Genomic DNA, 16063 nt, shown 5'->3' with positions numbered 1-16063 from the left:
GGGTACATTTCTGCTGTGATGAAACGTAAACAAACATTTCAGTGGTAGAATAAAATACCTTTTCTTTTGGTCAACAAACCAATTTTCAGTTGATAAAAAAAAAAAATCAGAAATCCAAAGTGTTCAAAATAAACATTTGACAGAATGGTGCAGTACAGTTTTTTACCAATTGGGTGTGAAAAACGTCATAAGTCATGTGCTTGTATTTATTAGAAAAACTGACTTGATCAGAAAGGGTCATTAGAGTACATCATTGTTTTGGGGCATTACGTTTACGCACCAACGCATGTTACTGTGAGAACATATTGGTTTTCTTACACAAGGGCCAATCCTGTGTTTTGCCAGCACCAGGGCCATATTCAAGTAAGGCAATAATACATTGAAACTCCAGCAGTGGTTACTGGAATAATTGTATTTCTGGCTAAGTAATTATTAATTATTTATTAGCTACCAGTTTTCTTAGGCCATGGACTCACCAACGTATTCACTAAAGAAGAAAAACAGTCAGTTAATTGGCAGAATGTTTTTTGGTTTTCTAGTAAAGGTTTCAAGTTGGTGATGCTGGACATTGAGGTCGATGCCATGACTTGCAATGCCCAAAATGCACTGTGGTGAGGTAACTCAGCTACTGGGTACTAAATGTCTGCAAGCTAACCATTTGCATGCATTTCTCACAGATTAAATTATGTGCTTACTGTAACATGGGATGTGAAACAGCAAGCCCAACACGAAATGCATTAGGCAGAGGACACTGCAAATGAGACATTATTTTTGTTATCAATTGCAAATGTTCTAATATATGCCAGTGATTTAACAGTGGGTTCATATTTTAGACTTTACTGAACAACATTTTAGGAAGGTTCGGCCTGCTAATAATCAAATTATTGACACCTCTCTTCTTTTCCTACCATCAGTGAGAAGTACACTGAGAACTCCCGGTTCTGTCTGATCTCAAATAACTTGTCTAAGATCATCCGGGCCTGCAGAATGGTTTTGCATCAGGTTCCGCATTGGACCCCTGTCCCAGGACCAGATGATCCCCAGGCTGGAGCACGTTATCCAGCAGGAGAGGTGAGGCTGAGAAGCCTTTGTTGGGTATAGCTGAAAAAAATGTTTTGGGTTTAACCAATAAAGGAAACCGCAATCAACCACTGTTGAGGAGAGTGAGATCTATTCATGGTCTTAGAGAATACAGACACAGCTTGTTCTGTCGTCAATGGTTCTCACTCACTCTGAACTGCCCACAGAAATGTGAATACATGCCATATGCACAGAGACACAACATTGTTTGTTTAGATAAGCCACTGACCTTCACCAAAAGTGCAACACATCTTCCTATCAATTCCAACGGTTTATCATGCCCTGTCCATACCACACATCCTGATTTCCCTTTAAGGTTTAGCTTTACTTAGTGATCGTATAGTTCTCATCTGCATTGTGTTAAAGGTATAATACATGTAATTGGAATCCAACAATGTGTAGGCTAGTATACTATACACTCAGCATTGTTATCTGCATTACATTATCTGCTCTCAAATGAGCTGACATCATTCTAAACAACACTAATTTACATTATCCATAGAGTATGAATTGTATGTTTCACAGTTAAATCATGAAGTGTTATTATTCCCATTTGACTATAAGACATGTTAAGGTAGGTTAGGATAAAATGTGAAATGCTACGATGCTGATCCTACATTGAATGGACTTTTTAAACGTGCATCACTCCACAGAAATGAACCAGAGTAGCCTGTTCTGTAAGAACCTGAAAGATTGGAACAAGACGGTAGACAACTCTATTATTATTATACACTTAACTCTGTTTGAATACAATAGGTACCCATCCCTAGTTGATGGCCCATCTATTGACAATTATGTTAAGTCAAGAGCCTGCCCTGCTGTGAGACTGTCTCTGTGAGAGTTTTCTGAATGCAGGAACAACATGCTTTTTAAAAGAACAGTGTCAGTAGGGAGGCTAAACCAGTATCACAGCCTCACTCGTTATGATATCAATTGACACCGACTTCAATATCTTGTCTTGTAAAGCTCTCATCTCAGCAGTTTTTAACAAAATGCTTATACAGATAACCAGTCATGTAGCTTTGAGATGTTTTACACAATCAAAAGTTATCAGGCCGACATTCCTACTAGGGGGAATGTATGTTCAAACGTATGTTGTATTTAAATACCAACTGTATTTATATGCAACAGGAACATACTGTGTTGGTGAAGCTTGGCAATACGCAGTAAACACACAGATACAGTGCCTTGCTGTGTCAAAATATCATCTTTTACTTTGGCCAACAGGGCTGGGTAGTTAGCTAGATTGCTTGTTTAGTTTAGTGTGTACTCAGGCATTTTAATTAACTGAAGTTTGATTTCATCAGAACTTTAATGACATTGGATCATCGAAAATGACAGCAGTTTCTGCTAATTGTTTTCAGACTGGGATCCAAATTCACCCCACACACAAAACAAGCTTATTTGAACTGTCAAATAGTGTTTTCTGATGTGAAGTGGAAATGGTTTAAGGGAAACTGTTAAACAGTTCAGGACACACTAAAATCTTAAAAATAATCCTGCAGAGGCAAGGCAAGTTGATTCATATAGCACATGTCTTACATGGGGCAATTAAAAGTGCTTTACATAAAAAATTTAACAAACTAGTAATACATTTAGAACAAAAGACAAAGCATTCAAATAAAGGTTTTTAGCCTAGATGTAAAAGTGGTCAGTGGTGGAACAAGTCTAAGATTTTCTGCTGATTAACCAGCTAGCCAACAATAATTCATGAATTAGCAACTGCTTCCTCCCACCAGCTATAGCAATCTTTGTGTCGGACGTTGGTTAGAGATATATATTAAGAACCTCTTGATACAGTATTGGTAGAAATAGCCTTTGACATGGTCTTCAATACAAACTGGCCCAACACTGCAGTGACCCGTCGGGGTAGCAGATCATTTAGATCTTGACTTGTTTACATTATTAATCTTGTTTTATTTATTTTTATTGCTGATGCAAATCTGGCAACATGTAGTGGTTCTCAAACCTCCTCTGGGGACCCCCAGCCAGCTGATTATCAAGTCCTTGGCTGCTTGATTCAGATGAGCTAGGCTTCTGACTCAATTCACAAACATACGATATAGTATGTCAAATTAAAATGTCCTGAACCATAGTGTGTTGGAAATAGCATGCCAAATGTGCCTGGATGTTTTTTTTAGTATGCAACCATGCATGCTTTTTGGGGTAACAACCCCTTGCATAATGGAAGAGGAGGGTTTTGCAACAATTTTTTTCACTTAAAAAATTTGACAATTATTGAATGAATGACAAAATGAACATTGTTATGCCATGAAATGTAGCACGCTAGCTAGGTTAATATTATTAGCAATTTTAAGGTGCAATCCATTACTTGCTGATGTCATCAGTATCTTGCTAGGTATAGCCAGCTACCTTTGCTCAAGTAAGATTAGATTTGGCAGTGTAAAGTTAATCTACAATCTCGCCAGCGTGGGCTCAATTCTCATGACCATTCCATGGTACTCAGATATTAGTACTACTGGCTTGTAAGTTTTTTCAAGCAGCCAGTTGGCAAAAGCCATAAATGGATGCTTCTTGTCATAGATGTTAATCTGCCATAAAAAATACTAATACAAAGAAAAGGTTGGTCAATGAAGGACCATGCTTAATGTTGTCTTGCTATATATTCAATACATTTTGATTTTAATGTGCAAGAAAGTGGTTTAATTTCAAGATGCAATTTTATGACAAGGTGGTATGCCCCAATACTGGCATACTGGCTTACTATATAATTAATAGTACACGAGAGGTTTCAGAATCACTGACCTAGGAGATCAAGGACCCATGTGCAGTTAATATGGGTGTGCCATGTGGGTGTAAAATATGTTTTTGCTAGATTGTCACATGCTGTTAATGCATTTTGATTTTCAGGGGTTGAGAAAAATGAAGTGATAAATCGAGAAAAAAATCCCCAACCTCAGGTTACTATGGTAACTTCACTGCCAAATGATTGTATTTATTTTTGTAGTCATCAATCTCCACACCAAATCCCATAATGAAAAACAAAAACGTGGTTTTAGAAAAATGGGCCGATTTGTAGAAAATAAAAAACTTAAATGTGCATAAGTACCCCAGAATACTTTATTCAGTACTTTTTAAAAGGCCCTTTGTGATATTGTGTTGTGTTTATTATTCGAAAAAATATACATTTAATCAATTATAAGTCGAGGACAAAATGTGGAGAAAGGGTCTTACTTTCCTAAGGCACTACATTAATATACATATATAGTTGGTTTGAATCCTGATTGGCTAATATAGCCATAAACTTTTCAATGTTTGTCTAGGGTGCATTTATTCAAGTGAGCAAAGTTGTTTCAATTAAACCTTGAAATAAGAAAAGCCACAAAGCGCCATCTCTACTTAATAGACCATGTACTCCATTTATAAGATTAGTAGGTGTCGCTCTCTACACTTGGTTTCAGATTTTAACAATAGAAGTCAATATTATCTTGTGGAAAATTGGTGTTTCACAAACTCGGCATTTCCGTAGCCCTCGATTACCTCTCCCAACAACACAACTGGTAAAGCTATTATCTGAGAAGGCACACTATTACATCAACTTACGTCATGGATGTTTTGAGAAAGACCCCGCAGCACTTACGCCTAGAAAATGACCGGGAAAGCCTTTCCATGTTGCTGTAATTTTCCACATAAAAAACGTCTTGACGCATACATTAGCGTCACACCCTGCATGTCAGCACCGCTAGTATATCACCCCGATGTCCTTGCGACATGACAGGCCTTTCTTTAATGTATTGATAGACCACCCATAATCGTTTTGTGATACACCGTCAGGGCCTTTCAGGGTGCCTATATTGAACGATCTATAAACGGTTTGCGTATTTGTAGTTCTAGCTGTTTGGATTCGATTCGAATCCAAAATGAAATGTAAACAACGCTAAGATCAGAATCCACATTTCGAACAGTAATTGATTCCAGACACGCTAGTAAGCACGCAACATTTTATTAAGATAAAACAAAAATCCAACAATGCAACTGGTCAAATGATACAGAATAAAGAATGGGGTTTCCTGAACCGAAACCGGGAATGGGATAGTGTTTTTAGCATAGCCTTCAGCTACCTGAACGCAATGCTAGAGCAGCATACATGTACACTTGGCAAAAGGATTAGGCATTTCATGCCTTCTCCTTGCGTTTCCGTAGATAAGCACCATTGCTAGAAAATTGATATTATACAAAGTGAAAAGACATCCTCGAACTGATAACAGAAATACGTTTTGGCACTCTGAGTCATGTTTTAAGTGTCAATTCACTGTTGTACTCTAGTCCGGCGTTGGCACACAGGGCCTACACTGCGCAACGTCTCTTTTGTCGTGCAAACGTAGGGCCTCCCATTGATTCAAACTGCGGCCATTTGGCCTCGACCAGCCTTAATATCCACCAGAGTATCCACCACCACCGCCGCTCCTGTATCCGCCACCACCTCCGTATCCTCGGTCTTCGCCACCGCCATAACTACGGCCGCCACCGCCATATCCTCCACCACCACCACCATAGCCTCCGCCGCCACTGTATCCTCCGCCGCCACCGTATCCTCCGCCTCCTCTGGAGCCTCTGTATCCACCGCCTCCACCACCGCCGCCACGACCGCCACCCTGGCCTGCCTCATTTACGCGGATGGTTCTTCCATCGAGAGACTGGCCGTTCATGGCCTCCATGGCGTCCTTCGCATCTTCGGTATTGTCGAACTTCACGAAGCCGAATCCACGAGGCCTTCCCGTTTCTCTGTCCATGATAACATCACATTTAGCAATGCTTCCAAACTTGGAAAAAGCTTCTGCAAGAGACTGCTCTGTGGTGTCGAAGCTCAGGCCACCGACGAACAGTTTCCCTTCGTCGGACATATTTCTTTGTTTTCTACGGCGCTAGGATAAAGAGCTGCTGCTTGAAGTGGAACGTCGTAGCAAGAGAATGGGTGTGTTGCCGCGAAATATTATAAAGATGACTTAGACTCCGCCCACAGGGAAAAAACAGTTGTGATTGGTTGTAGACCTGCCGTAAACTGTTTACCATCGCATCTTGTTGAAGTGCAGCGCGCCAAATACATCTTCCATATTCCATATTACATATTAAGTCGTATTTTTGTAATTAAAATACCTGGCAGTTAGGCAAATATTCAACTGATTAAAATGGCGTCGACTAGCAAGATACCATTGCAGTCAAGAAATTTGCCGTGGTAAGTTGAGGACAGTAGATAGATTTCAAATGCTAGCTTTTCAACTAGTAAGCTAACCTGGCTTAGCTATCTACGTCGTCAGTAGGCTTTTTATGTTAGCTTGCATATAAACAACATATACATGTACATGTGTTGTGGAAGTCTGTTGATGTGTATTTTAGTTTATTGTATGTAGTTATTTTATCAAACATTTACTGCGTGAATGTTTAATGTTGGGCCTACCTTCAAGTCTGTACTGTCGATTTTTAGGGTGGAGAAATACAGGCCACAGACCCTAGATGACTTGATTTCTCACAAGGACATATTAAGCACTAGTAAGTTTACTGTTGTTAGTCCTTCCTTGAAGAAGCAAAAATATAAGTGCAGTACACAACAATGTATGGTCATGTGAATGTATTCAAAATGTTTTAATGTATTGCTTGAGTTTTATTTAACAGCATTTAGTAACCAATCCTGACTTTCTTCAGTCCAGAAGTTTATCAGTGAGGATAGGCTGCCACACCTCCTCTTCTATGGACCCCCAGGCACAGGGAAGACATCTACTATTCTTGCCTGTGCCAAGCAGCTCTACAAAGACAAGGAGTTCAACGCTATGGTCCTGGAGGTATGCCCCAACTCATCACTGAGATGTAGAAATATCAAGAAACCTAACACTGCATTTCAGGGTAGTCTGGTTTTCACATTATACAGGCAGACTATTAACTTTCTGTCAGTTATCCTTTTCTCACCAACTGATTTCTCACCAACGGAATTTTCACCCTCTGAAGTCCTTCAGGTTGAATTATGATTTTTACATAGGTTACCATTCATTCCTGGTCTTGTGTGCTTTTCCCAAAATATTAATTCAGTCACAAACTGCTGCTGCAGTCATTGTTGACCCGTCCCACCCTTGTCACCCACTGATTGAAAAACAGGTGGACAGTACTGGTCAGTCACAACCAAACAAATCCCCCAAATGAACCGTTTTTATCCCCATACTGTGGCCCTTAGCAACCTGTCACTTAGACACTAATAAGAAAATGCTTATTACATCAGAATGTTAACTTTCTCGCTGCAGTGTACAGTAAACATATTGTTATTATTACACTACAATATTTTTCTTTAGATGAATGAGGTCTGGGAAAAAGTTGGCTTTGCCCACGTGCAGAAAGATTTCCTCATTATTAGTTTGAATTGAAAATTCGACCTACCTGTTTTGTTGATGTTATTTAATTGAAATCGTCTTCATGATGCTTGTTGTAGTCAGAGTTAATGATCATCTCTCTTTATCTTGAAAGACTGCTGACGATGTATACAGTAACAGTCAAAGGTTTAGACACATACGAATTCTAGTGTATTTTTTTATTTTTTACTATTTTCCACATTGTAGAACAATAGTGAAGGCTACAAAACTAGGTAACTAAACATATGGAATCATGTAGCAACCAAAAATACAGATCAAAATACAGTAGCCAATCTTTGTCTTGATGAAAGCATGGAATACCCTTGGCATTCTCTCAACCAGCTTCATGGGGTAGTTACCTGGAATGCTTTTCCAACAATCTTGCAGGATTTCACACATGCTGAGCACTTGTTGGCTGCTTTTCCTTCACTCTGCAGTCCTTCCTGCTGCAGTACCTGTGCTTTGGTGGCAAGAGCATTGAACCACCTCCCCCAGACCACTGAAGAAGTATATTTCAATGGCACATTGTAATGACAAAGACCTCTTTCCAAGAGGTGTTGAATGTTTCCAGATGGGCTAGCCTCATAGGTGAACGATTCACAGCCCTCTTCAGGTACCCAGAGATTTTGGTACAAATAATCAATTTAAATATCATTTTCATGACAACTAGATAACATTTTCAGTTCACACCGCAAACAGGAGAGGCTTTTAATGCTACAAAGTGTTTATCTAAAATAATGTAAACAGGTGAAAATTGAAATTGTCGCACATTTCCTTCCTGAGGTAAAATATTACACTCTCTGCAGCAACTGAGTTGTACAGATGTTGTCTTGTTCGGTGTGTATTGGAGAGGAATGAGAGTTGTTTTATGAAGTCTCCATGTGTAAACAGAATCAGAAAAATATTTTTTGTAGGGAAGAAACTGAAAACATGACACAATGATACTGAAACTATTCTAGAGCACCATGTTTGTTACCAGGTAAACATAGTGAGTTTGTACACCTTTCAGGCCATGGGGATAACTAAAACACTGTTTTATATCAAAACTGTCCAGAAACTTGGGTAAGTTATAGGCTTGCAGGAAAATTTAAATATCAGGATGTTGTTGCTCTGGCATTAAAGTGGCAAAGATATGGTACATTTTCTCAGAGATAAATTGCAAAAAAAAAAAATCCAGTGGCAGAACACAGAACCCTTTCTATTGGTCAACAGACTATTTTCAATTGCTTAATTATTCATTAATCAAAACTCTTCACAATAAGTACTTCAGGGACAAGTTATTGTTCTTACATGTTCATGCAATACCTATTTTATAGCTAAATGCATCAGATGACAGAGGTATAGATGTGGTTCGAGGGCCAATCCTGAGTTTCGCCAGCACCAGGACCATATTCAAGTAAGACAATAATACGTTGACACTCCAACATGTTATGTTTCCTTGTGGTTACCAACACTGTTGGCTTTTAAAGTAGTAGACTTCCAGTAGCTTTTAGCTACCTGTCATTCCAGAAGAAGAAAACCTCAACCTTTTATTACAAGTCCCTGTAAACAGCACAGATGACCCTTACTTAGGAAGATTTAGGATTTTTATTTTCGTCTTCCAGGAAGGGTTTCAAGTTGGTGATACTGGACGAGGCTGATGCCATGACCCGCGATGCACAGAATGCATTGCGACGAGGTACCATATTTTTTTACGATCTCATTTGTTGGGTGTCAACTGTCTGTCCGCTAACCAATAATTTTAGAATCGCCTTTAAAGTACATTCATGGACAGATTTCGGGGTAATGTAGTGTAGCAATTTTCCTGTTAGTCTACAGTCGTTCCCACAGATTCAAATATCTGCTTACAGTAACATGTAAGACAGCAAGCAACATGCTGAATGCTTTTTTTCCCCCCCAAGCGACAGCCAATTATTAATACTGCCAATTATTTTGAATGTGAATGTCCTGCTGTTTCTCGTTACTAAACCAATGTTTTGCAGGAAAGTCGTATTCTAGACACGTCGTGACTTTCTTGACATCCATCCCTTTTTCTCTCTCTCTCTCTCTCTCTCTCTCTCTCTCTCTCTCTCTCCTACACCTCTTTCTCTCTCTCTCTCCTACACCTCTTTCTCTCTCTCTCTCCTACACCTCTTTCTCTCTCTCTCTCTCTCTCTCTCTCTTACACCTCTTTCTCTCTCTCTCTCTCTCTCTCCTACACCTCTTTCTCTCTCCTACTCAAACAGTCATTGAGAAGTACACTGAGAACACCCGGTTCTGTCTGATCTGTAACTACCTGTCTAAGATCATCCCGGCCCTGCAGTCCAGATGCACCAGGTTCCGCTTCGGACCCCTGTCCCAGGACCAGATGATCCCCAGGCTGGAGCATGTTATACAGCAGGAGAGGTGAGGCTAAGAAGGCCTGGGTAATGACAGGCTGCTCTTCTGGGGAATGTGGGCCAGAGACGACTGTGTGCAGTTCATTGAACAGTGTACATTTTGTTATTAGGACTTGCAAATTTTTGAGGGAGGAATTGTGTAACTATTTCAAAACCGGGTATCTGATGTTAGTAATCCTCCAGAGTGGTAGGTCAGGCATGCTCTGATTGTATTTGGCTTGCATGTAAACCTTGAGAGTATTGCATTATTTGTATTTCCAGAGGTGTTATGTATTTGTGAGACCGCATACCTCTCCAGGCCCAATATCCAATAAAAACGTGAGCGAACTGAAGGAATAACACCGGGGTTTAAAACAATCTACTTTGTCTTGTGCTATCTGTGAGCATCTTGTTTTCTCTGTTCTGTGTTTTTTCTTCCGTTTATTTTGTCTGTTCTGTGTTTTTTTTCTCATGTCTGTTCATTCATACATGTATACGCGGGGCCCAGCTATAAAAGAGACCTCGAAATAAAGTTCTAATAATAATAATTCTTGACTTTTCAGTCAGGCTTATGCATCTGTGTTCTTGTCCCTGCAGTATTGATGTAACTCCAGATGGAATGAAAGCTATTGTGACCCTGTCATCAGGGGACATGAGAAGATCCCTCAATATACTGCAGGTACAGAAAAGAGCACACTACCAGTATGTAGCCAAATGGTCTGACATATGTTGTGGTTTTTAAATGTTTTTTGGGAAAGACAGTTGGGAAAGAGTTTTCTGAATGAGCTGTAGGTTGAGGGCAAACCTACGCTGCATTGGTGGTCTTCACAATTCTGTAAGACTGAGGGGACACACTCTAGACCAAAGATATAAAGCACTGTGCTCCTGTGCAGGATAATGTACTATAAACAGTCTCTCTACTAGTTACGTTTTCTGCTGATAGAAGGAGAATACTGCTTCTTTAACAAACTAACAATGAAACTCATTGTCTGCTTGGTCATATAATATATTTGTATATTACAGAACTGACTGTTATTGCATTGTAGAAAGTTTACTGTACACAAAAAACACCTAATTTCTCATGAAATGTAGGATTATTTATTCAGGAGTTTTCTTTTATGGCGCCAAAACACACATACCACTAGTATGGCCCTATGTTCTCCCCCCAAATTATTATAATAATTTTTTCTAGTTTAAGTTTTTACTCTCAAAATCATTTTTTTTTTAACATTAGCATAAATGTTCATGGCTAAACAATGTGGTAAGCTTTGGCATTGACTATACAGAGCAGCCCATTCTCATTACCTCTTCCATAACTGGTGTTCTAGGATAAACGTTTTTCAAATTAATATTGATTACACATACTAATTTTTAATGTTGTGGGATTCTGTTTGAGTATCTGGATTGGCCAAGTGTTCTGCGAAAGATTTCCTTTCTGGTTGTACATTATGCTAGGCCTGTTTGTGTAGATTACAAATATCCAAATAGGGTATTTTACTGTTTTAATTCACGTTTACATTTTTTTTTAGTTTCACTCAAATATTGTGGGTTACTGTGTGTAAACAAAACAAGAAAAAGTAAGATATGATGTGTTAGCATATCAGGCTGTAAGGCAACAAAAGGTGGCCATTTTTAAAGGGGGCAGTGACTTTCTAGATCAACCTTAAAACAGATTGCTTTTAAACACTGTGTGTTCTCACATTTGCTCAATCTGGAACTTTTCCAAATAATAATATTTGTATGATCAGAACATTTGTATGATCAGAACATTTGTATGATCAGAACACGTGAGAAAAAATCATACAGTGAAGGAAATCCCGTGCTGGTTTTTGTACGTTTGCCCACTGACAAAGAAATGGTCAGTAAATAATTTCAATGGTAGGTTTATTTGAACAGTTAGAGACAGAATAACAACAAAAAAAATCCAGAAAAACATGTAAAATGTTTTACATTGATTTGCATTTTAATGAGTGAAATGTTAACGGGAGCGAGAAGAGGGTGTTCCACGTGCGTGTGCAAAACTGATTGTCTACACAGCGTTCCCTGCTGAGAAATAGTCAGTGTGAACGTGACAATCGCTAATCAAGACATGCTGTCATGTCTGATTGCAAACCAAGCACCTATGCCTGTGCCTTTAGGTATGTTAAGTCATGAGCCTGCCCTGCTGTGAGACTGTCTCTGTGAGAGTTTTCTGAATGCAGGAACAACATGCTTTTTAAAGAACAGTGTCAGTAGGGAGGCTAAACCAGTATCACGGCCTCGCTTATTATGATACTTAAGAACATTGACATCATATTAGAACAATTTAGAAGCCCAGCGCTAGTTTATACCAAACAATACAGATTCTGAATGCAGTATTTTTAGCTGGAATCCTTCAATATAAAAAAGAGGGTTTTCCTGGCTTTCGCTGTAAGGCTGGGGTAATGCAATGTAACCACTCTGATATTCACAGAATGATTGATGCAGTGGACATCAACTGTCTAGTGTTCAAAAGTGTTTTTACCATGTTTCGAGGCTTCATAGTATTGAATCACATTTTTGACAAACCCTGCTTTAAACCCACTTACATGAGCTTTGGACTGCGAAACAAATTTCATGACCTTTTGTGTTATTACATTTACGTTTTTAATTTATCACTTTAGTGCAACCTTCAAAAACAAAACTTTCCTTCAATTTTATTGATTTAGTCAAACAGCCATGTGAACTATTTGTCCTGATATCAAATTCTTTACTTTGTGAGTTCCGTCTGTGGCTGCGTGGGAGCCACTCCCACTGACTGTGTAACCGTGACAACAGCATCTAATCGTGTTGAAACTGCCACTAGATCAGGTTTTAAATAGTTTATAAAAAATTATTGATTCTATGTCTGTTAGTTATAATGTAAACAATGTCCAAGTCTAAAACATGTTAGAAATAGACAGTCATGCTGAAGTAGAGTCATGTGTATAGCATCATGACTTGAGTTTTCAGTTTGCTGGGTTATTGACTTGAATTAATTACATCATTCAAAATATTTGTTATTTTAATTGAAAGATTTAAATAATGTTGAACTTTCTGTTACTTGTCATTATTGGCCACATTGAAATCTAGTATGCCCACACAGAAGGAATTTACTAAAAAGGTACGAACATAATGGCTAAACGGAAATCTTGTACCACCAACTGAAAGACTCCGTAGCACCAGTGGAAAATGTTCATCTGGAGCCCAGTCTTTAATGTAACGCTTAAAAACAACCAAATTGACAGACTTACGTCTGTAATGACTGATTGTGTCCCAAATTGTACCTCACAACTAAGGAATGCTAGTTCCACATTCTTAACTTTGAGGTCTTTTGACGTTTTGTTTCCTCTGTATTTGTCAGAGCACCAGCATGGCCTATGGGAAGGTGACTGAGGACAATGTTTACACCTGCACCGGTCACCCACTTCGCTCAGACATAGCCAACATCCTGGAATGGGCCCTAAACAAGGACTTCAGCACCGCTTACAAACGTATCCTCTGTTCACTCCCACATCATATGTTGTGCCAGAATGTTTAGTCTATTAAAAAAACAACTTTGCCCTTACCCAAAGCAGCTCTTACAAATACCATCAGATACATGATATTACCACCTACAACAATGCAGTATTTGTAAAGTCTCCAATGTTTAATAAGTTAATTTAACATGATGTCTCTGTTAGGAAATATTCTGAAAATGTAGGATTAATCCTGGAGGTTTGAGCGAAGCTTAGGGATGGCTATTCTCTACCACCCACACATCCACCGTTTTCCCAGTAGCTCCCACCTCTTCTAGGAACTGGCTGTGAAAGCCTTGCTGTGTTCTGGTATCATACTGGGATGCCATAATGTCAGTATAGAAAGTCACTTTCAATGAAATCTCTATTCCAGTCCATGACCATGTCAAAAAAAGCACAAACTCCAGATAAATACAAAGTCACACCTCTGCACTGGACCAGGACAACTCAGAAAATGAAAATGTTTTCTAAGCCGTGAAACGTCCGCTTCTATTTTGAATGGATAACATTTTAGAGGAGAAATCAATTTCTTAATAAACCTTTAATTTAACAGGTATGTCCAGAAAAATAAACTCTATCGAGAGATGTTCCTTAGCTTCTGTACCTCAGAGACTCTTCAGCTGAAGACGTTGAAAGGCCTGGCCCTGCATGACATCCTGACGGAGATCCATCTAGTCATACACAGAGGTAAGCCCTGGTCAAAGTCAGGCTTTTTATTGTACAAATAACAAAATAACAGTGGTGCTCTGAGCAGTGAAATGATGACGACATTACATTCTTATGTCTGGACACAGAGCACCTTTACAATTCAGTGGCTCATGTAATTAGTTCCCATGCTGTATGAGTCATTCTTCCATTGAGTGAATCATTCAAGATGTTCAAGGACATTGTGCTCAGTAGCTGCATCGTTTCTGGTTCAAATCCCCTCAACTGACAAGGTGGGGAAATTGTCTGATTGTATTGTTACATGGTACATAAACAGCTTCATGCTGCCAGGTATGAGAGGACACTTACTAAATCTGAATTTGACAGCGTCTGCATAGAGGCTTGATGTTTTCTTGCTGCGGGTTCCCAGAAGACCCCATGGTGATTATCATGGCTGTGAACAGTAGAAGGAATGCCATTGGGGTAGAGTGGCACCCTAAAATGAACAAAATGGTTGACTTTGTTTTAGAATGTTTCTACGTTCATAACTGTGAAGTATTTTCTTATTTTTGAGGTTACGTGTCGGTTCTTAAGCAGTTTGGTCAGATTGTTCTGGTCTTACCATAGACAGCTTTCATTAGCTGATAGCTTTTACTTTCATAATGCAGGATTTGAGGGATTTGATACAGTATGTACCTACAAACAATTGTAACGGTGGATGTAAATGACTGGATTGTTTGTAATGGAATTGGCCATAATCTAAGACTTTGGAAAAACTCTGTTCTCAAATAGAGGTTGAAACTCATTACGCCATTATAAATTGTGTAGCCAAATGCAACACAGACCTTGACCCTGAATAAACAATGTTTTTCCCTGAATTCAATGCCAGAGCAGTACACTACAGGAGAGGACATTTTCTGTCTTTTCCTTGTGCTTCCGTTGATATTGACATGGTCAAATAAATGAGAGCTAGAAAATACCTGAACTTCTTCATACATTGCAAATTGAAATGAAGCATCATTTCTTTGTTATGTTGATAATGTAAAACAATCCTTTATGTCAGTGTCTTTTCACTGTTGTTTTCTGGTTCTGCCATATGTAACACTTCTTTGTCGGAAAGCAAAGAGGGCATCCCATTGTTGGGGAACCGTTTGAGCAAGCCCCCACCTCAATGCTAATTCCTTTGATATTCAAACTGCGGCCATTTGGCGGCATGGTTCTTAGCTGGGTGTGAAGCCACTGAATAGACAACTGGTGATTTTTTTCCCTCTTCTTCTCCCCCACGGAGAGGCGTCTCCTTCCTCCCCCCCTAGAGAGAGGGTCCCCCATTGTGATTTGAGCAGATGGGTTCACGCCTCAGTCCTGTGTTGATTAGTTTGAGTAGATTACTTGAGACGTTGATCAGAAGTGTTGCCCTTCCTGGTCAGACGGAGCAGTGATCAATGTTTTGATGTATTTGATTGCTCTCTGTGGTGTTATATGCCATTATTAACAATGTAATTTGATTTGTTACAGTGGATTTCCCTCCTGCCATTCGGATGGGCCTGCTTATCAAGTTGGCAGAGATTGAGTAAGTGTCTCTTTAGTTTGCTGGTGACATAGAGCTTTCCCAAAAGTGATGAATAGCTTACTGTTTTAAGTTGCTCTGGATGAACGCATCTGTTAAATGCCTCAAATGGGAATTGAATGTGAATCTTTTTCTTTCAGGTACCGGCTGGCCTCAGGAACCAGCGAGAAGATCCAGTTGAGTTCGATGGTGGCAGCTTTTCAGGCGGTCAGAGACATCGTGGTCAATGAGGCTACCTAGACCGTCTGTACCAAAACGGTCACAAACACTGAGTGCACAGAGGTCTCGTTCCCAAGGTCCTAGGGGCCTATGGTGTGTTGGTTCCAGTCGATCACTAGCATATCTGGTCAAGGCCAAAGTAACCTGAATTGTGTGTTAGTGCTGGGGGGGAACAAAAAGGCCTGCATTGACTGGTCACCATGACTGGGACTCTATGAGGGGAGAGAACTCCTGAGACTGATGCTTGTGCTTGTTTAAGAAAATTCCTGTATGTACATTAGATTGAATGTCTGTTTAATTAAATAATGTAAAAGTTTCTAC

The 16063-nt window shown here is 39.4% G+C and overlaps 2 protein-coding genes across 2 annotated transcripts; one reads left to right on the top strand and one right to left on the bottom strand.

The window, feature by feature from the left end:
• Positions 1-5028: 5028 nt before the first annotated feature.
• On the bottom strand, positions 5029-6025 carry LOC106023672 (glycine-rich RNA-binding protein 10-like). Its single transcript, XM_013132758.4, has one exon. The coding sequence runs from the start codon at positions 5943-5945 to the stop codon at positions 5472-5474; it is 474 nt and encodes a 157-aa protein (XP_012988212.2). The 5' UTR covers positions 5946-6025; the 3' UTR covers positions 5029-5471.
• Positions 6026-6115: 90 nt separating this feature from the next.
• rfc5 (replication factor C (activator 1) 5) lies at positions 6116-16058 on the top strand. The gene is given in 11 exon segments (NM_001303808.1): positions 6116-6277; positions 6527-6591; positions 6745-6881; positions 8756-8835; positions 9044-9117; positions 9665-9824; positions 10394-10475; positions 13158-13287; positions 13921-13998; positions 15472-15526; positions 15664-16058. Coding segments are annotated over 11 exon segments (1008 nt in total). The 5' UTR covers positions 6116-6230; the 3' UTR covers positions 15764-16058.
• The last annotated feature ends 5 nt before the right edge of the window (positions 16059-16063 follow it).

The sequence above is a fragment of the Esox lucius genome, chromosome 13 (genome assembly GCF_011004845.1).
Source record: "Esox lucius isolate fEsoLuc1 chromosome 13, fEsoLuc1.pri, whole genome shotgun sequence".
NCBI lineage: Eukaryota > Metazoa > Chordata > Actinopteri > Esociformes > Esocidae > Esox > Esox lucius.
The sequence above is the reverse complement of the archived record's forward strand: the minus strand, read 5'-3'. Positions and strand labels throughout refer to the sequence as shown.